Source organism: Gouania willdenowi, chromosome 6 (assembly GCF_900634775.1).
Source record: "Gouania willdenowi chromosome 6, fGouWil2.1, whole genome shotgun sequence".
NCBI classification, from domain to species: domain Eukaryota; kingdom Metazoa; phylum Chordata; class Actinopteri; order Blenniiformes; family Gobiesocidae; genus Gouania; species Gouania willdenowi.
Window position 1 is genome coordinate 30,838,667 of NC_041049.1, and position 22,285 is coordinate 30,860,951.

General features: G+C 41.0%; 1 protein-coding gene across 1 annotated transcript; it reads left to right on the forward strand.

Moving 5' to 3' along the window:
* Window positions 1–14,053: 14,053 nt before the first annotated feature.
* LOC114466193 (interferon-induced transmembrane protein 5-like) lies at window positions 14,054–16,892 on the forward strand. Its single transcript, XM_028451762.1, has 2 exons — window positions 14,054–14,342; window positions 16,288–16,892. The coding sequence occupies exons 1-2, from the start codon at window positions 14,136–14,138 to the stop codon at window positions 16,507–16,509; spliced, it is 429 nt and encodes a 142-aa protein (XP_028307563.1). The 5' UTR covers window positions 14,054–14,135; the 3' UTR covers window positions 16,510–16,892.
* Window positions 16,893–22,285: the final 5,393 nt, after the last annotated feature.

Consider the following 22,285-nt stretch of genomic DNA (forward strand, 5'->3'; position numbering starts at 1 on the left):
CTCTCGCTGATGAGAGAGAGCTGGAGATCATCAGGGGTGGACTAACCTTCAAGATGAGCGACAATCACAGCGATAAACCCCACTGGGACGCCAGATATCCATGGAAAGAGAACCCTGCTACCCTGCCTAATAATCGCAAGGCCGTCGAGGCAACGTTCCTGAAGTCAGAGAAACGCCTCGAGAGGGATCCGGTGTGGAAAGAAGCCTACGCCAGGCAGGTGCATGATATGGTTGCCAGGGGGGCTGCAGTCTAGCTTTCCAAGACTGTGATGGACAAGTGGAACGGAGCCGTGTGGTGGGTGAACCACCTGACAGCACCCAACCCGCACTCTGTCTCCACTCCAGTGAGGCTTGTCTGGGACAGTAGTCAGGAATTTAGGGGTGTCAGCCTGAATTCCATCCTGCTTAAGGGCCCAGACATCTTAAACCCCATCCGGGCAGTGCTGCTTCGTTTCCGTGAGGGAGAGCACGCGGCGATTGGAGACGTGTCCAAGATGTACAACTCGGTGTGGTTGGAGGATCAGGAGGTGCACGTACACCGCTTTCTGTGGAGGGACTCACCAGCAGACGACATCAAGGACTACGCTGTGGTACGGGTGAATATGGGCGATAAGCCGGCTGGTTGCATCGCACAGGTGGCCATGCGGGAAACTGCCAACCTCCCGCAGTTTGCTGACAAAGTAGAAGAGAGACATGTTATCTTAGACAATGCCTACGTAGATGACATACTGGTGTCCCACAATGACCCCCAAAGACTGAGCGAGATCCTTGTGGGAGTTGAGACCATCCTCGCAACTGGGGGTTTTTGCCTTAAACCTTGGGTGCGGTCTGGTCAAAGTGGGAGGCAAGGCGGTGTTCCCACCAAGCCAGAGACCATCGTATTGCCCAACCAGTTGAGGGATGAGGACAATAAAGCTCTTGGGGTTGGTTATCACGTAAGCGAAGACAAGCTCTTCCTTATGGTTGCTGTTAATTTCTCCACAAGAAAGAAAAAGATGCGCACTGGGCTTGATCTTGCCGTGAAGGACATAGAGGAGAAGACGCCAGTTCCTCTTACCCGTCGTATGCTACTGAGCCAGGTAGCTGGTCTTTACGATCCCCTTGGTCTGGTGACGCCCCTGAAACAGAAGGGTGTCATTCTAGTCAGGAGGGCCTTTCAGGAGGCTGGGTCATTGACCAAGGACACATGGGACAAACCATTGTCTAAGGAGCTACGCGGGAAGGCAATTGAGCTTTTCAAAGAGTATGCCCGGTTGAATACCATCACTTTCCCGAGAAGTATTACACCTTCTGGCTGGATGGGTAAACCCTGGGGGGTCTCGTTCTCCGACGGGAGCTGTGACTCTTATGGGGCGGTCCTCTACCTGCGTTGGGAGACGACAGAGGGTGTTGTGATCCGGCTCGTGGAATCAAAGGCTAAATTGACTCCACTCGACCAGAAGGGCGACGCCGTCAAAGCAGAGATCTGCGGAGCTGTCTTTGCTGCGCGCCTGAAGGGATATGTACTGAAACATGGGCGGTTGAACGTGGACAGGTGGTACCACTTTGTCGACAGTCAGACTGTGTTGGGCGCCATCCAGCGGGAGAGCTATGGGTTCCAGACCTTCTTCGCCAATCGTGTGGGTGAGATACAGAAGGCCGGACCTGTGACTGACTGGTGGTGGATCCCGGGGCAGTGCAACGTGGCCGATCTAGTCACAAGAGGGTGTTCCCCTGAACAGCTCGACAGTGATTCCCTATGGCAGAGAGGTCCCGAGTTTCTAACCAGGCCAGTAAAGGAGTGGCCTATGAAGTCTGCTGCAGAGGTGGCCTCCAGTACCAGGGAGGTCGTGAGTAAGCTCCAGAGAAAAGCTTTCTCCGCCGTCATGACGAGAGTCCAAGCAAAAAGGTTGTCTACTCTGGACAATTCTAGTGGGAATGCTACGGGATTGGCATCGGTAGCATCTAACACCCACAGTACGAAGAGGTTTTGGGGTTCGGCGCTCATAAGTCAAATGGATCTGTCAAGGTTCGATACACTAACCAAACTCTGTGGGACTGTGGGATATGTTCGCAGAGCCGTACACTTCTGGTTGCTCAGCAGGGGTCGAACCAGCGAGCGAGGACAGTGGGAGGCAGTGCTCACAGTCCAGGAGCGTGCTGAAGCGTTCCAGGACTTATGCCTCGCTGCCCAGTCAGGCGTGACATTCCCCACAACGACCATCAACCGCCTGGTTGTGAACAAGGACAATGAGTCGGGCCTCTTGTTGTGCTATGGCCGGGTCCAGTCTGTTAGTGAGGAGAGACCTGGGGTTCCGCTGATCCCCTACAAAGAGCGGATCAGTACCCTCCTTGCCGAAGAAGGCCACCGTGCTAACCATGAAGGTGTTGCTGGCACCCTCCTTCGAATGAGAAAAAGGGCCTGGGTAGTGCAAGGTCCTAGGGTTGCACGCAAAGTAATCGACTTATGTGTACATTGTCGGAAGTGCAGAGCTAAACTATGCACTCAAGTAATGAGAGATCTTCCCACTGTACGCACGAAACCAGCAGCCCCTTTTGAGTATACGACGTTGGATTTGTTTGGTCCGTACACAGTCAGGGACTCAGTGAGGCGGCGAACAAAGAAAAAGGTTTGGGGCGTAGTCTTTAGTTGTATGGCCTCAAGAGCGGTTCATGCAGATGTAGTTGAAGACCTGTCAACTGAGGGTTTTCTCAAGACGTATCAGCGGTTGACCGCTCTGAGGGGCCACCCCAGGAGGCTCTGGTCTGACCAGGGGACCAATTTCGTGGGGGCCAGACCTGCGCTTGAGGATCTCTACAGTTTTCTGGCGTGTATCGACAAAGAAGGAGTCCAAAAGAGAGCGGCTGTGGCTGGGACTGACTGGTTGTGGGAGTTTAGCCCAGCGGACTCACCGCATCGAAATGGGGCAGCGGAGGCAGCTGTCCGTGTGCTAAAAAGGTCATTGAGCAGCGTTGGTGAAGAAGGAAACCTGACTACGCTGGAGTTCCAAACCCTCCTTTACCTGGCTGCTAACCTCTCGAATGAGAGGCCCATCAGTGCCAGAGCACAGGTTCAGGACGAGACTGTGGACGTTGTGACACCGAACTCATTGCTGTTGGGTCGGGCGGGGCCCAGAGGTGACAATCACGGTTTTGACTTTCCTGCCTACCCCTTCAGTCGTCTGCGTGCAGTCCAGGTGGAAGTGGATAAGTTCTGGAAACGTTGGAGCCAGTTGGCAGGGCCTCACCTGTTTGTTCGACAAAAGTGGCACGCTCCTGCTAGAAATGTCTCAGTTGGAGACGTGGTCTGGGTGGCGGACCAAAACGCTCTCCGGGGTCGATTCAAACTGGGCCGTGTTGAGGAGGCGTATCCAGATGATAAGGGAGTTGTCCGGGACGTGAAAGTGAAGACTTGTCATAGTCGTCCCATCAATCTGTCCCAGGCAAGGATGGATAAGGAGTCATGTCCTACCACCATACTCCACAGGGATGTAAGGAGGCTGGTAGTGTTACTGCCAGTAGAGGAGCAAGGGAGCTTTCGTTTGCTCCCCTAAGTACCTGAGAGGTGCTTACGGACTGTGGTCATCTTAATGTGGGAATTCTGACCAAACTGTTTCAGTGTACAGTTAAATGCTGTCTCTTTAATTTTGTTGACTGAGGGGTTTTTGCATGTTCTGTTTTGCATTATTTTGTACTGTTAGTGGTTGTTGTGGCCTACTCGGTCAATGACAAGTAGCCCAAGTGGGAGGTGTGTGGAGTTCTCCTATTTTTCACATGTTGGTGTATAATTTATTTGTTTGATTTATCGCCAACCAAACACTCTGTATTATGTTATAGAATTATCGCATTTTTCTGTATTTTATTTGGGGCGGATTAATCTAAGAAAATATAGGGCGTGATGTGTGTTACCCGCGTATGTGTTTACCTGCCGGATTTCATTTGTACGGATGTCGCTGTTTTGACTGGTGAAGCTGAGCTGGTGAGTTAACGTGTTGATGTTAAACCCGTAACTACTTAAATGTTCATGTGTGCAGTTCATACAGTCGATAATATGTCCGTGTTGTTAATGTTGTGGGTGTGTCTGTTTATGTCGTTACAGTTGATTACCTGGCTGGCAAACGACACGGTTACTGTGCTAGTAATAGTTAGCGGTGAATTGAAATAAAACTGTTAAATGACAGCAATCCGATGTCCGAGCTTGAGTGACACACTTTTCACCAGCGAAACGCACCCTTTACGGTGTGAGTTAGTGGATTAAAGTTAGTTAGTCCATTAAAACCGTACAATGCTGAACTGATGGAGGAAGTCCTTTCTTTAATGAAGGCTCTTCAAAACCAGCAGGAGGAGACCCAAAAAGTCAACCTTGAGCTCCAGGATAAAATCACTCAGCTCACTGACCGGAAGATGGATTGGAGGGATTTGATGGATCAGAAAGAGGACAATGACATCCTCATTTTAAAAAAGGCCAACCAAGCCCTGAGTGAGAAGAACTGAATTGGAGAAGAGCTTGACTGAGAAACAGGAGAAGCTGATATCTGTAAAGGAAACCCTCCCTGAGTACCATGAGGATACAGTGACCACACTGTCATCAGAGATACAGACCCTAACATCTGCCCTACACGTCCAGCAGAAAGATGCTGCTGAAGCTTCAAAACAGCTTCAGGACCGGGACAAGATGACTGACCAATTGAAAACATCTGCTCAATTAAAGATGGCTGAATTTAATGGACACTAGAGCAGAAGGAGGGAGGTTTTGAAGCAGCAGGTGCAGATTTCAAAGAAGAACAATGTTTTTATGGACTCCTAGGCTGAAATAAAACAATGCAGAAAGAAGGAGACCCCCAAGAGGAGGCAAAGGGAGCTGAAAAAGAGAGAAACACTCGAGAAAACCAAATTTAAGGACGTAAAGAAAGAAAAGACTGGAGAAAACACTCTTTCTTTTAGCAAAAACCACATTGCACTCTTTTATCCCCTGCATCTTAAATTGTAAATATATGTAAATAAGCATGTATATGTATGCAAAGTCGTTTGTTGTTGTTTTAAAATATAGTAAATAAACATGTAAAAAAATAATGGGCTTTTGTTTATGTCTGACATTTAACTAAAAATTGTAAAATCGTAAAAAGTTGTAACTCACTTGAACACAAAGGACAGATAATGGAACAGCGTTCTCCTGTTTCCTACATCCCACTGGTTAAATGACTCATAGTGATCGTTTTGCTGATAAATCAAACATTTAAACAACTTTCAGGTTTCACTTCAGTCCAGTCACTGCAAGCTCAGCGGTTGCATCTAAGATGCACCTAGCCACCCCTATAAGACACTCCCATGACCCTCCCATGTGGGAAGCATGTGGGGGGGTTAAATGTCCACGAGCACCCCTCCTAGAGGTACTTTTCCTCTGCTTTTTGGTCTGTAAGGTCAGCAGAAGAGAGACGTCCATCGACTCCTAATAGTCCATCTTCGTCCGTGACCGGATTAAGCTTTTTGAGTGCGTCATTTTTGGAGTTTATCCGTTCTCCTCTTTCTATCTTTTTTTTAATGTCTATTTGTAGGCTTCCTGCTGTACTGAGTGAATGATAACGTTTTCAGCTTCAGTCAGTTTTTTTTTTGCGTTTATACATTCTTTAAGACTTGTCCATCCTTTTAGTTTATTTGACTTTGTTTGAAAGATGCACTGAAAAAGGAGGAAATGACACACAATGATTTACTTTATATTGTGTTTCCACAGTGGTCCACTTTTCCTGTAAGTTGAAGGGAAGTTTCTCTGCTATTGGCCTTACTCCTCAAGCTGTGTTGAGATACAACAGACCTGGTAGTGCACCATCTGCTTTAGCACACTATAACTCTAAAAGGAAGTCTCCAAGTTCTCTTGGCCTACCATTGTCTTTATTTGCTGCTTTGTCTGGTCTTGTGAAGCCTAACAAGAGCCTCTCTCTGTAACTCATCCAAAACCGGAATAATGGAATTAATTAGTTGGTCTCTCAGTGCTATCGATCAGATTTTTTCGACGAAAAGAACCGGGGGTGGTGAACCCGCATGTCCAAGCGGGACGTTTGCGGCTGGATACACCCTTGACCCTTGGAACAAGTGGCGAGTTGTGTGTCTGTCCATCCTTTCCGTGGAAGACGTGGAGGACATCTACATGATTGGAATAATGATAGTAGGCATGCTGCTGATCGGAACTGGTGGCTTCCTAATCTATCGAAAAGTCCGTACTACGCTGGCGACTGTTTTGGAAAAGCTGCCAGTGATTTCTGAAGGATGTAGCAGGGCTCTGAACACTCAGACTCATGTGTTGATCGATATCAAAAGCAAGCAAGAGCTGCTTTTGGATCGTCTACGCGTTATGGATAACAACTGGGAGAAGTTGGAGACCCGGCTTGGAAGTGGAAACTAGGCCATTCATTGGATTACAGCAGAGAGACCCAGGACAGAAGGCTATTGGAAATTAACATAGCCTGTATCAAATCACATTGCTTATCTCCCTTTCGGCTCCCCAGCTAGCCAAGGCTAAAGCCAAGGTTGTCTCAACTCTTATCACCAGGAAGTTTCTGCAGACGGCGGCTCTTACCCCCACTCCCTCCCCCCGCTCCTTCCCTACATTCCTCCTGGAACTGTTGATGCTGAACTTTTCCACACGTCATCTGGTTGTCAGTAACGCAGCTACAGGTCTTCAACTTCAAATGCCTCGTTGGCCATCTTTCCCCACCTCCCCATCCACAGCTGCATGGAGGCGTGGTTGCAGCGCCCATTGGCAGCACGCCCATGTCCCCAAACGGCTGGAATCCTGCTGTTCTTCCCACCTGACCCCCTCCCCCAGCCAACCTCCCACCTAACCCTTCCCACATGCCTTGTCTCGAGTTGTTTGACTGTGTCATGCTTACATTTATGTTTGCAGAGGCGGTTTTTTTTCCTGGTTTCACACTGTTTTCTCTGTTTAGGGAAATCAGTTTCAAACTGGCAGTTTTTTTTCCCCCTCACCCCTCCTCTCCTCCTGTTATTGATCCCTTTTTCACCTAATATGTGGGCGCCGCAAAAGGCTGCCCCGGTGTGTTGATGTGTCTTCTTTCACTGCAACTACCAAGTCAAATTCCTCGTATTGTTCTAAACTGTACCTGGTCAATAAACGCTGATTCTGATTCTGATTCTGATTTGATAGTCTTGGGAAGCCTTCTACCTTTTGTAGGAGTGCATCCTCAACACTCTTAAAGGCGCTGCATGACCATTTTAACACCTGCAGAGGAATTGAGGGTGTTACAGCACAGTTCCTTTTCTTTACCTATTCTGAAGATTTTAGTCCTAACCATTTTGTGATCAGGTCCAGGTCTTCTCTAGCTGACAAATTTAAGTCTTCAGTTGTCCCAAGAAATGAGTAGTATAATAGTTCTCAGGCTTGTCGTCAAAATGCAGTAAGCCAGCACTGACTAGATCTTTGCTGATGAGATACTTTGAAAAATCTTGTGCTCCATTAGACTCAGCCAAGTTGTTGTTTGGAGGTTGAAAGGTGTGAGCTATTGGGTGTTTTTTGTACACCCAGGAACCTGTTCTTGTTTCATTGGAGGAGGAACATACAGGGTTGCAGTAGTTAGCTGGTTAACTGACTGATTGTCTCTTGTTTCTGTGAGTAGTCGTGGCCTGTCAGAAGCTGCAGAAAAGAGTAACTCACGGTGTTGTGCAACATATTCACTGGTTCGTTGTACTGTATTAAGAGGCTCAGCTCACCTTCATTTTTAAGTTCTCCGTAGGCAGCATCTTCTGCTTCAGCTGCAGCCACTGCTTTTTGACATTTCAGAATGTCAAGGCTGGCATCTAAATCTGCCTTCTGCTTTATTATATTAGCCTCTTTTTCAGCAAAGGCTAGTTGAACTTTGGCTGCTTGCATCCTCGCCTTAGGCCTTAGCGGCTGAAGACCCTGATGATGCGTAGGACCGCCTGCTGGTAGCCCTGGACCTGGTGTCGAACAGCGGTGGAGTTTACAGGCATGTCCAACGGTTGGCCTGTAGCATCCAGCTGCTCTGCATCAACATCTGAACAATGTTCTGCATCTGCATCATTTTGCTGCTCATAGTCTCTCAGATAGTTTTTCCTAAACTCTGTGTTGTTTAAACCTGTTGAGAAGACATTTTGTTACTTTAAACATCTTTAATTGTCTTTTTACTGAGCTGTCCTCACAACACGTGACTGTGTGCTGCTAGACAGCCAGCTAACCATGAAAGAAATCGCCGTACACAAGGCTTGCTTTTCTTGCATTTACGGAGGTCTCTTGTAGTCAATAAAGTTGACAATTGACAATGTTGTGCATTAAGTATAACATAGATAAAAAAAATTCAATTAGTATCTATATTACTCATGTGATATGCTAACAGACAGCTCGCTAACACAAATTAAATACATTAGTAACCAGGCTAATGAAAACGCCACTGAGCTTACAAAACTTACTCAAAGTAATAAATCCGCACATTTCTGGGCTCTACATAAGTGCATTGAACATTCAATACTCACAAAGACGAATATTTTCAAAGGTTTAAACGTTTTAGAGCCCACACAGCGTGTTTATGAGGCTTTTCTGTCCTTGTTTCTGCTGCACTGCTAGCTTGTTGCACGAGGAAAACTTCAAAGATTGTCTATGACTATGAGTGAGATCAGCAACCACTCTGCTATTAACACAGATCATTTGTGTTAAGAAGCTTTACTCTGATCACTCTTTTTTAACATATTTTACCATGAAATTAACTTGTTTATTTTATACATTATTAACTTATTTGTAACTTTTAAACTAACTAAACACTCTTGTAAAATTATTAATGTCTTTGACTCAAATGCATGACAAGTAATGCTCATGAGGCACTTTATACATTTATTAAGATTTATGTCAGGTTGCTAATGTTATGTAACACCTTACTTAATAAACACCACAAGTAAATGATTACGAGAAACATTATTACATTTCACCAAATCATTATTCAATAATAAGTAAAGAATACATAAAGACAATTAATTTCATTTTGTAACTTTTATTCATACTTAATCATGTTTTAATTAACTCTGTCCCCTAGACATTAATGAACTGCTTTTTAAAGTAGCTGCTGTGAAACCTCTGTTAAAAAAGAGAACACTGGATGCCTCTATACTGGCTAACTATCAGCAACCTTCCATTCATGGCCAAGATCATTGAGAAGGTGGTCTTCAACCAACTGAGTCAATTCTCAACATTGAACTAAATATTTGGTAAATTTCAGTCAGGTTTTCGTTCTCATCACAGCACTGAAACTGCTCTTATCAAAGTGATCAATGACATAAGGTTGAACACTGATTCAGGAAAAGTATCTGTTCTCATTCTATTGGATCTAAGTGCTGCATTTGACACGGTAGATCATACAATTTTGTTGCACAGATTGCAAACATGGGTTGGACTAAATGGAAAAGTAATGCAATGATTTAAGTCCTACTTGGAGGAGCGAAGTTATTTTGTAAGCATTGAAAACTTTGAATCTGACAGATTACCAATGTCCTGTGGGGTTCCTCAGGGCTCTGTTCTTAGACCCCTTCTGTTTAGCCTTTATATGCTTCCTTTAGGACAAATTTTACAGAACTGTAAGGTTGATTATCAGAGCTTCGCAGACGACACACAACTATATCTATCACTGAACCCAGATGACTATGGTCCCATTGAGGTGTTGTGTGACTGTTTAGAAAAAGTAAACTGCTGGATGAGTGAAAACTTCCTTCAACTAAACCATGACAAGATGGAGGTGATTGTCTTTGGTAACAAGGAAAAGAGGACTGCTATCAGCAAGTATCTTGAGTCTCGATCTTTAAAAGCTAAAGACCAAGTCAAAAACCTTGGTGTTCTGATTGACTCAGATCTTACATTCAGCAGTCAGATCAAATCTATGAGAAAAACAGCCTTCTACCACCTAAAGAACATCTCCAGAGTGAAAGGTTTAATGACTCAGAAAGATCAGGAGAAACTGGTCCATGCTTTTATCTCCAGCAGACTGGACTATTGTAATGGTCTTCTGACAGGAATCCCCCAAAAGAGCATCAAACAGCGACAGCTGGTTCAGAACGCTGCAGCTCAGGTCTTAACCAGAACAAAGAGGTCAGAGCACATCACTCCAGTTTTAAAGTATTTACACTGGCTCCCAGTCAGCCTCAGAATAGACTTTAAAGTTCTGCTGCTGGTGTATAAATCTGTGAATGGGTTTGGTCCAGAATACATCAGTGACATGTTAGTCAGGTGTGAACCCAGCAGGTCTCTCAGATCTATGGACACAGGTCAGATAGTGGAGCCCAGAGCTCACAGTAAACATGGTGATGCTGCTTTTAGTTGTTATGCTGCAAAGAAGTGGAACAAACTGTCAGCAGAGCTGAAGTCAGCATCACATGTGAACATTTTTAAATCAAAGTTAAAGGCACTTTTTTTCTCTACTGTGTATGATTGAGAGATAGATTTATGGTCATGTTGTTGATGTAATGTGTTTGTTGATGATTTTAATTGATTTTACTGATGATTTTAAAAGTTCTTATTGATTTTATGCTGGTGAATGTTTTATCATGTAAAGCACATTGAGTTGCCTTATGTATGAAATGCACTATACAAATACATTTGCCTTGCCTTGCCTTAATGCATTAACTGATATGTTAGGTAACACAGTATAATGATTAATAACATATAGTATTAAACATTTTATTCTGATTATCTATCAACCAATGATCAACCACTTGATGAACCTAAAACTAAAAAGTGTATATAAAGCTGGAGCACAACATTACACAATGTTACAATGTTACATGTTATAATGACAACATGACTCGATAGATAAATAGATAGATTCAATGTTAGAAAAAACAGAACCATGAACTAGTTAATCTTTGGAACGGAGAACTTAGTTCAATTTTTTAAAATTTTGAACTGAACTTTGAACTAGTTTGTGTTGAGAATGAACTTTCCCAACACTGCCTGTAATGTTGACTCTCAAGAAATAATAACTTCTATACGTTGTCTCCTCTCCTTCACGTGTTCAACCAGGCTGCGCTGTGAGCACAGCCTGCAGTCATTGTGCATAAAGTTGACAGTTAATAGGTCTACCTGCCTGTCAAACACAAGAGTGTTCTACACTGTTTAAACAGAAATCTTGTTACTGTCAGCTAAGAAACACACACACACGCTGTGCACTATGTGGGGAGTGGTGGCCTAGTGGTCAGTGATGACAGCATGCCCAGAAGGTCCGCGTACAATTCCAGCAGAGAACAAACAGGGCAGCTACTTTGGGTCCCAGAGCAAGCTGAGCTTTAAGTCACCAAAATAGAAGCTTCTGTGTATGTCTGGTGAAAATATTGAGTTTTAGAGACATTTAAACATTTTCAGATAAAAGTTGAGATGATATTGCTAAACTGGGTTTGTGAGATTGTACGAATACTGAGAAAATAAATATTTTACATAAGGAAACTAGAACAGTAATAAGCTTATTGAGAACAATATTATTCTAATTTTTAAACCACAAGTCTAAATAGGACTTATCACTTCTTTATGCTTTAGATTTTTCAATGTTAGCTTTCATGTCCACGTTAACGCCATGAGATTTCAAGTTAATAAAAGTGACGCTGAATGACACTTTGAATGTGGCTCATGTAGATTTGATTTAGAACTGGCTTTCTTGTTTTGTCCTTTGTAATTTCTGTACTATAAAACTGTTAATATATAGATCAATAGATAGATACCAGATCTATATAGCTCTTAGAGCTTATTTTTTCCACTCAAAGCACTGAACAAGATTATCATTTGATTTAAATTCCTTTAAGGTATGGCAGTGTACCTACTTTGGCTTTTTCAATGACAAAATAAGGGTACATGAAACCAAATCCTTGGTATGAGTGTAATTTTCATCATTTAATTCTAGCTCTTACATTGTTTAAACCTGATTATGTTTGTGTGGTTTTTGTATCATGATATTCTAACTTTTCTCTGTTTAATGTTGCATATCATATCATTTCTCATTTGAAAATTGGATAACTCAAAAGGAAAATAAATGAGGTATTTATAGCTCATATTTATGAGGTATATACTGTATATAGAAACAACAAAAAAAAACCTCTGTTTCTCTCTCTCTCTCTCTCGCTATATATATATATATATATATGTATATATATATAGTCAGTTCCATAATCATTGGGACATCAACACAATTCCCACCTTTTTGGCTCTAAACAGCACCACAATGGATTTGAAATAAAACAAATAAGATGTGTTTTAACTACAGCTTTAATTTGAGGATATTTACATTAGAATCTGGTGAACAATGTAGGAATTACAAGAGTTTATATGTATATTTATGGACCTGATTGTGTGTATATATATATATGTATAAACACAAAACAACAAAAACATACAAACTACTTTGTTTTTCATTATTGTAAATGTTGACATGAATGTTGATAATGTGCCTCTTGGATCAGATACAATCACGTCTTGCAGCCTTGTTGTGAAAAAAGTTGCCCATTTCTGTTTTAGCTGGTGGTGATATTAGAACAGAATATTTTTTTATGCTAGATTGCCTTTTGATCATACGCCAGGATGGTAATGGTAAATGGTCTTGAACCCCAAACCTCTCGATCAGTAGACGACCCACTACCACCTGAGTCACGGTCGCCCGGATGGGTTGACACCTGATATACATACTGCTTTTGAATAGAATATTCATTCACCTAAATGTATGCCAATCAACAATAAAGTACAGAAAAAACAGTAAATCAATGCAACATTCTAATCCACATGATCATTAAAGGGCCCATGTTAAGCAAAATGACTTTTCTGTGCTTTAAACATGATAAAAGTGCCATTTTGGCTTCATACACATGCCCAAAGTGTTTTTTTCATGGATTCCCTCAATCATTAGTTAAAGGGTGAATTACTCCTTTCTTACTGCAGGGTGAACCCAAACACCTCGCTACAATTTGATGACGCGTTCCCACTTTATTGACAAATTTGATGTGGCACTGACCTGGAGAAGCCTCCAAGAAGATCTGCCGTGATTGACATGTAAACAGACACGCCCACAAAGGTGAGCATGTCAGCATCCTTCATGCAGTGCTTCCACAGTCTATCATCGCTGCACATCAAAGGCTGTTGTTGTTTCTGCTACTGCCGCTGTTGATACGCTATCATGTCATCTGGTTGGGAGGAGGGCGGGCCGTCCTCTGGCCCTACGTCAATGTGCGGGGAGGGGAGACGGATTCACACTCAATAGCAGCTTAAATAGCCATGTGTTTTACTGTAATGCGCAGTTTTTTGGCAGAAAACAATCACAACTGTGTGTGGATAGCAAAATTAAATTTGCTTTGGTAATTACTGATCCCCCTCGTAACAGAGTGAGACATGCAGGGAAGTCAGTGTCCCATCAATAGACACGCCCACTTATGAATATGCATAAGTAGGCCGCAAATCCGCCTGTTTGTAGAGTTGCTCCGAAAGTGACTTTTCAGAGGCTAAAACTCTGGAAAACTGGGGAGTTTGAGAAAATAAACCTCAAATACTGTGTTTTTGGGGTTCTTAGAACAAATGGAGATGGGTGAAAAATAGCATGATATGGGACCTTTAATAAGACAAAGTAACTCATGTATTTTAATCTGCTTCTTACTTGTTATGTAGGTAAATGCAGAAAAATATAACTGCCATCTAATGTAACAAGTGTTAGAGGCTGTGTTTTGTTGCATAAATAAGACCTTCAGAATAGAAGCACAGCAAACAACCTACAACGTACTAAAAAATTATTTTTGGGTCCCAACCCATGAGTCCAGAAACCCTGGTCCAACAGAAGTATAAGTCACCTTATATATAACATTTCCAAAGTTCAGTTTGACTTTGCTCTGCTCTCGTTTGATGGACCTTGTTGTGCCTTGTTTTGTGTAGTTTTTCTCTGTCCTCTGCTTTCTCTCTTCTATTTCAGTCTCTCTGAGGCCTGACCACATAATAACAGACCTGCTGTGTATTAAAGGCCTATACGTCCTCTCCCATGCCACCTCCCTCTACACAGACCTTTATAAACATCTCAAACATGGGGGGAGTACTTCTTCAATAAGAACATCTGCAGGCCTATCTTCTTCACTCAGACACATTTTTACACACAACCAGAAGTGTTCGCTCTGAAATCATGGACAACCATACATACAACTTCCCCTCTGACTGCACTCCTCTCACCAACTGCAAGTCAGCTCGAAAGCCAACTGGATCCACCGTGGTCAACATGGGAAACAGTGGCAAGAATCCTCCCCGGGACTATCTGGTCTGGTCTCTGTGCAACACCCTGTACGTTAACTTCTGCTGTCTGGGCATCATGGCACTCATTTACTCTATCAAGGTAAGCACCTGACAGTCCCAAAACTGCCTCCATTATCTCCAAAGAACACAGGGACCGACTTAATCTTTAATTAGCAGTAAAATGTTGCTTTCCAATTTGTTAGTAAGCTGCAGTTATCTAAGACTATTGCACATCATTGTTAGTTCTGGCCTTGATCGCTTTATTATCAAAAACAGGAACCCACCGAAGCTCATGTAAGGCAAGTCATTGTAGTGGCAGATGAAAAGTTCTTGAAATTTGATAAAAATCATGGTAACAATTGAGATGTTACAGCAATAGAAAAATTAGGCACAAAGGTCAAGTACAGAGAGTCCTACTGAGAATTCATATTAAAAGTATAAACCACATGAGGTTTTACGCAGCCAGGGCCCATTTAAAGAATCATATCATTTTCACTGTTCCTTTTTGATGAAATCTTAGACTAAGATGATCAAAACTTCCTGAATTCAAATAACACTGTAACATCCTAATCCTGATGGCTCCTTCCTTTGTAATAAATAGATTCTGATATTTGCAAACCCACTTTGGACTTCACAAGAAATATTACCGTAAAACATTCTGTAAAAACTATTCACATATGCGCTACACCAGTTTAAACAAAGAAAGCGTGAGCAACATGTGCTACTTTTGTCCTTAAGGAGGACAAAGAACACATGCATGTAGCCACTGTCGATCTACCTGAATAAGAAGGCTGAAAAGATCACCACAAATTAGTGTGTGCATGTTTTATTCCTGGCTAGGTGCAGATCTGAATCACAGGGCCTCTAGTGGCTTCTAACTCAAATTAAAGACAGTGACTGGCTGTCAGTCTGGTAGGTTAAAAATGGCATAATTGGCATCTTCTTAATGGGCGGGCACTTGTTGGAAATTAGAGAGTACGGTACCTTGGAGAATCTCTGACCAGTCATTTTCAAACTCTGCAGCTCAAGGATTTGCTTGACTCTGTCCTCAGCACTGAACTCAGATCATATTTCGAAGGTTTCACAGATGCACTGGTTTCCTTCTTCCCTCTACTATGTCCACAATGATTCTTCCTGAAGCAGTAGTAATTGTTAACTTCTGTGGCAGCGGCACATAACAAAATACATCATTTTTTTAAGATCCAAATCCAAAAAACGTTTTACTATAACTTTGTTTTGTAACAAATGAAAATTGAATCTATTAAAAGGAAAAGTATTCTAGAATTATTTTTTGATTGTTGTTGTCTATTGTTTTCTTATTTCTAACATTGCTTTTAGGAAACAATGGCCATTTTGTTTTAAAGCTTGCTAATCTCTTACGCATACTGCGCTTTTTTTTTTAGTCAATGCAGCGGCTGTTTCATATTAGGTGATAGAACAAATAAAAAAATATGTTTTCCTTCCTCTGGCAACCTTTGTGTTTCTCATATTGCAGATGGTAAACATGCTTTCTAAAGGGACTGAAAAAACTCCACAACAACGAGTCTGACATGTTTTGGTTATCCTAGCATAGACATGGGCAAGTTGCGGTCTGGGGGTTACATGCAGCCTTGGTCTACTTTTGTGTGGCCCCCAAACAAATACACACAATGACTACAATAACACACAATGACTGAAAAATAGACAAAAATGTCTTTAAAACCAAAACAATATAATTAATACACAAAAGGACTATAAAATCATGCAAAATGACAGAAAAATGACACAAGACAACAAAAACACACAAAAAAAACATTTGTTAATTTATTATATTTATGCTCAGATTGGTCATTATTCAAAATGCTGACATGAATGTTGATAATGCGACCCTCAGATCAGATATAACCATCATAAGCACAAAGTTGTACTGGCTGAGTCAGGTCAGAGGTTAATCGGCTGTAATCAAGCAGTATTTATCATACATGTATAGTTTTCAGAGTCAAATTCTCTGTGTTTTTCATGTAGCACCAGCCACAACGCGATTCTTTCTTTGTACACATTCACAGGCCAGAGATCAGAAGACTCAGGGAAACCTGCAGCTGGCCCAGGAGTGCTCGGACAAAGCCAAATGGTACAACATCCTGGCTGCTGGATGGAATCTGCTGATTCCTCTCCTGGCCATCATCCTGCTCGTCCTGCTCCTCGTCCACCTCGGTACATCTCAGGGATCCTTCGACTTCTTTGGAGAAGACGGCTTTCAGAACTTCATGAAGCTATTCAGCTGGTAGACGGAGGCAGAGGGAAAGCCTCCATTTCATGTTTTACTTTGGCCAAGAATAAAGAGTCAATCATTTAAAATAAGTAGTACTTGAAACATGAGCGTAAATGCATATTCAGACCCAAAACCGATTTTAGAAGTGTACAATTCTAAAGATGGGTCTTTTTATTTACCAAACAAGTAACTGTACATTTCTGTTATGTCAGGATTAGTGGAAGAGATGGTAGGATGTGAAAGGACTACACAGACAGAATTAGACCAATAAAGAAGAACCAACGCAGGATGAAACAGGGATGAAATAGAACAGGTGCTGAATCCTAGTGAGAGAATACTCTGTTATTTATTGTATTTATGTGAAAGTTTTTTTTGTTAGCAAAGGTTGAAGTCAGATTAGAGAGAAGATGAAAATTAACCATCTTCAGTTGGTTAAAACATGCTTTAAAGTGTCTTAGATCTGCAAAACGTGGCTATCTTTCTTCTTCTTCTTCTTCTTCTTCTTCTTCTTCTTCTTCTTCTTCTTCTTCTTCTTCTTCTTCTTCTTCTTCTTCTTCTTCATATTTGTTCCATATTTGACCAACCTATGGTCAGTTAAATAAAATAGATGTTATCTCACTGCACACAATTTACTTTACATTTGACTTCATAATAAAAACTGGTGATAGATGACACAATCATGAAGAGGCTCCTATATTTCTGCTGTGGCAATGACACAATTGTTTATGGCACCGCAGATAAGATTCAGGAAATGTTTGAGGAAGCATTACTGATTTCATCCCAAGTTTAAAGGAGCTGAAACATGGAGATGAGAAAATAAAAGTATGGTGATGGATTAAAAATTGAGCATGAGTAACAAGTGAATTTGCAATGTTTTACACATTTGTCTTAAAAAATTTTTGTATGGAGTAATAAAATCTTTAATCTGTTTCTGGCTTGTTACACAGTTTGAGATATTAGCTTTTTTGTTTTGGCAGGTTGTATAGTTCCTATTTCTTTTTTTTAGTTTTATTTTATGATTTTTTTTTTAGGATACTATATATTATGTCCTTTTAAATATTGAACCTCTTTTCATAACCTTGAAGAGAACCTAAAAATGTACGGTCATTACTGTAGATCAGGTTTGTTGATAAAACCAGAATGATTAGAAGGTAAAGGCAGATTAAAGCCCAACTAACTACAAACTACCCCCAAAGTTTAAGCAGAGAAGCTCTATCCATTCATTTGCACTGTGTGCCTCTTCTTTGATGACTTGGGTGTCCGAATCTGGTTGGCCTCCCACTCTCTGAACGCCCAATCCTTTAGCAGCTGCTGCTGGTTTGCATGCAGCTTTATTTTTACAAACCCAAATCACAGCCTGCTGCTTCCAACTTTCTATTTATTTCCCCTGCGGTGAAGAGAAACATTTACAGTTCTCAGCACAGGAGAGGAGCAGACCCTGCAAGGGACTCCAAACTGGGGCTCACAGAAGAACAGAAAGGCAAGCAGAGTGATGGGGAAACAGACAGCGATTATTGACTGTACCTTGTGATGAAACATTTAACAAAAGATGGCATTACTTTACCAGATATTGTCTGTTATCTGGATCAGTAACCCTGATCATGCTATCATGATCATTCACAGTTACTGGCTTGGAATAAATTCCTAGCACGTGGTTGTGCTGTTGAATAATCAAAAGAAAATGTGAGAGGGAAATCGTGACTAGAACATGTAATCCACAAGGTCACCAGCAGGAGAACCAGCTCTAAGAGCTGAACAAAAGAATTTATTGACTTTTCAAACCAATCCAGTATCTGTTTATTGACCCAAATCATCCCCAAAATCTAATCCCTTGTTTCTTTTTACTGGATCATTGTCCTTTTCATGCAGAATTCCAATAGACGCCTGAGGTGAACGTGACAATACACATTCATGTCTGAACTTGTCTTTCATCCAACAACATTTTAAGGCTTTGTCACACACCCAAGACACGCCCTATGCAGTAAAAAGATTTCTACCTCACACCACAGCTCCAGAATGTTTACATTGCAGAGTAGACTGCAATGTACTACAGTGGTTTTCAAACTTTTTTGGTCCAAGTACCTCCTTTCTCTTACTTTTGAATCCTAGTATTATGTCCGACTACTACATTTTGTTCAGAATACTGTGAAAAAACAACCATAAAGGCAAGGCAAGGCAAGGCAAGGCAAATTTATTTGTATAGCGCATTTCATACTCAAGGCAACTCAATGTGCTTTACATGATAAAACATTCAATTGTTTAAAATCAATAAGAACATTTAAAATCATCAGTAAAATCAATTAAAATCATCAGTAAAATCAATTAAAATCATCAGTAAAATCATCATGACATCAACAACATGACAAAAAATCTCTCTCTCAATCATATGCAGTAGAGAAAAAAGTGTCTTTAACTTTGATTTAAAAATGTTCACATTTTTAATGTTCACATTTTTAATGTTCACATTAAAGCGGATTTAAACATTGAGATTTAGATTTGACATATAATATTTACATTTAGATTTAATATTTAGATTTAACATTTAGATATAAGATTTATCATTTAGATATAAGATTTATCATTTAGATATAAGATTTATCATTTAGATATAAGATTTATCATTTAGATATGATATATGACATTTAGATGAAATATTTAGACTTAGATTTAACATTTAGATATAACATATAACATTTAGATTTAGATTTAAAATTTAGATTTAGATTTAATATTTAGATATAGATTTAACATTCAGATGTAACATATACCACTTAGATTTAGATTTAATGCTTTTTTACCTCTGTATATGTGGTTAAATGTTGTGTTAAATGTAGGAAAATGTGCTAAATATGAGAAAAGTGAGATAAATAATGAAAATGTGTTAGCTATGACTTTTATACTAAATTTTTACACTTGGCACCCCATATCCCTCATAGAGCTCATTACAAATATAAAGTAAAGTTATGCTTAAAGTGTACCTCTATCAAAAGATGGTGTGTAGTAAATTAGTGTTAGCCAGGTAAAGTTTGTCATAAACACCTGTGGAGCAGACAAGAGCACTGAGAACCTGGCCCTGAGGACTAGGCCCAGCTCCATCTTGCCTGGCTGTGACGTACCATCATACAGGCTGAATGACATTTGGCTGAGCTGCAGTGTGATGCAGTGATGACTCTAACCTATCATCGTCCAGGGCTGGATCACGTTTCTGAACAATTGCGGAGTGTAAAGCCAATGGTTGCTATAACAACAAGCGAAAAACCCAGCAAAAACATTTATTTTGTGTCTCTAAGCCAAATAACGACACTAAGTCAGAGTTAACCAGATGTTGGCTCCATAATATCGGTACAGGATACACACTTAAACGTTTTTTTTCAGACAAAATTCTGTGATATGCAAGGACCGCTTCAAGCCGAGCTGCTAGGGATCTGCGGGCTAAGCTAATAGGCTAAACTAATGAGCTAAGCTAATGGGCACCAAGCCAAAGTTACAAATGAAACCAGACACGGTGCCGACATGATTCCTTCACAGAAAGTCCTTCACAATGCAGAAAACGTACTTGTTCAGAGCACTACTATGTTTCTGCTGACAGGGGATACTATGGATGGTTGTCATGGCACTAACCGCATCCCCACCAGATTGTTCTCTTTTATTATTATTATTTATTTAAATGATGAACTCTGTCAGGAGAACTTACCTGTTTGTTAGGGCATCATCAGGTGCTGATCCTCAATGGCAGTGGCACATACAGAACCATAACAGAAAAACTACACTTCCTACAATGTAAACAGACCCGTTACCCCTCCACCTCCCACAATTCACCAGTTCTTTAAAGCAACAGGCCGTGCCGAATTGATAGTGCATCATTTTCTAACCATAGTTTATGCCCCAAGGTATAAAATCATTCTAAAAAGTGATTTTAATGTGTCTTTTTATAAAAAAAAGTGCACTTACTTTGTTTATTGGTAATACACTAAACAACTTTTTGTCATATACATTTCCAATACAGGTACAGAAAACCCTTTGCTACATAAGCAACATCAGCGACAACAGAGGGGAAAGATACGGGCTGCGTCTGAATAGTCCCTCCTATCACCTTTCCTATCCACTTATCCATAACCCTGTGAATGATGTCACGGGGTTAAGGAATGGTATTAGGAGAGGACTAAGGAAAAGTCATCACGTTTGTTTTGACAATCAGACGCACTAGGTGACATAATAATCTGACGGCCACGAAGGTTAGTGACGTCTGGTGAAAAAACTACAAATTTCCGAAAATGGACTAAAAGCACATTTACAACACTTTCCCCTGATATAATCTCAAACATCACAAGGTTTATTGTAAATCAAAGGAAAAGAGGTTACCAGACTATGAGGAACAAAAGTGAAACGTCACACTGAGAATGATTGCTCACACTTACCTTCCACTCATTAATATGAATTATGTTGATTGAAAATGTCTCTGATCCCTTTTTCTTGAAACACAGAGTGTCTGTTGTATGTCAGTTATAATCTGATAATATGTCTTACATATAATAATATATGGGTTTTAGATTGTTTATTTAAAGTTGTTCAAGGCATATTATTGCATTGGTAACTTACATGATCTCAGTTACTTGTTGTGAGTTTCCGTGAGCGCTAAGGTGTGCATGTCCCTTTAAATGTTGTCGCTGCAAGAAATTGTGGGTCAGCATTATCTCGTCTCCTTTGGTAAAGGATGCATCAGTGTTTCCTAGGCTAAAGGAGGTTAAAAAGGAAGCATTGAGCCTCTTTTCCTGAGCTTAAAGAGAACTCAGATGCTCTTCCACTTAAACACTTCCTAAGGTGAAGGAACAGTGGATAGGAAAGGAGATAGGAGGGACTATTCGGACACAGCCTCTCTTTTTAGAGGAAGAAACCTCCAGCAGAAGCAGACTAAGAGGTAGCACCATCTGCTGGACTGGTTGGAGTTGGTGGACAGAAGGAGGAGAACAGAACAGGACAGAGAGAAAGAACATCAGAGGATTATTATTGCTTATAGTGAGAACCACAGATTAGGAACTGTCAGCTCCATGGTCAGAATTCCTGAAAAAATAAGACAAAAATGGAAAGTGATGAGAGTGAGTTTACCAGGGTGGCATCTTTAGCAGACAAGAGTAATATTCAATAGCCTGAGACGCAGAGGGCTTCCTCTGGGAAACTTAGTTTAATTTTTCACAAGTGCAAATATGTTTTTTGTGCAATTCTGTAACAATTAAATTCAACTTTATTTATATAGCGCAATTTACAACAATAGTAATCTCATAGCACTTATCAAAAGATAAAATTCTTAAGAAAAAAACCAACAAATACACATAAACATGCTTCAGCAACAGTGGGGAGAAATAACTCCATTTTAACGGGAATAAATCTCCAGCAGAAGCAGGTTCAGAGGTGGCAGCCATTTGTTTCGACTGGTTGGGGTTCGTGGACAGAAGGACCAACAGAACAGGATAGAGAGATGAAACATCAGACTGTCCCAAATGCAGAAAGTCATTCTGTTTTTTTTGAAACCAGATGATATTAACCACATGTGTCAAACTCAAGGCCACTTAAAATCAAACTGGCCCATATCTGGCCCCTGAACTAAAATGGAATAAAAAGTTTAGCAAAAACATTTTCTAAAAATCTAAGCCAAAATGGTATTTATTGGTGACAACTCACTGTCTCTTTTAATTGTACTGTTGCTACAATTGTACTATTAAACTGTGGCTGTTTTGTACTTTATGGTCAAAGCTACACTGTGTAGCTTTATCGAGGGAAAGAAAATAGAAAAT

Bases quoted from the DNA above. Each gene is read 5' to 3' on its own strand.
- LOC114466193 (XM_028451762.1), top strand. From the start codon at position 14,136: ATGGACAACCATACATACAACTTCCCCTCTGACTGCACTCCTCTCACC. The intron at 14,343-16,287 runs GTAAGCACCTGA...ACACATTCACAG, and splicing joins CACTCATTTACTCTATCAAG to GCCAGAGATCAGAAGACTCA.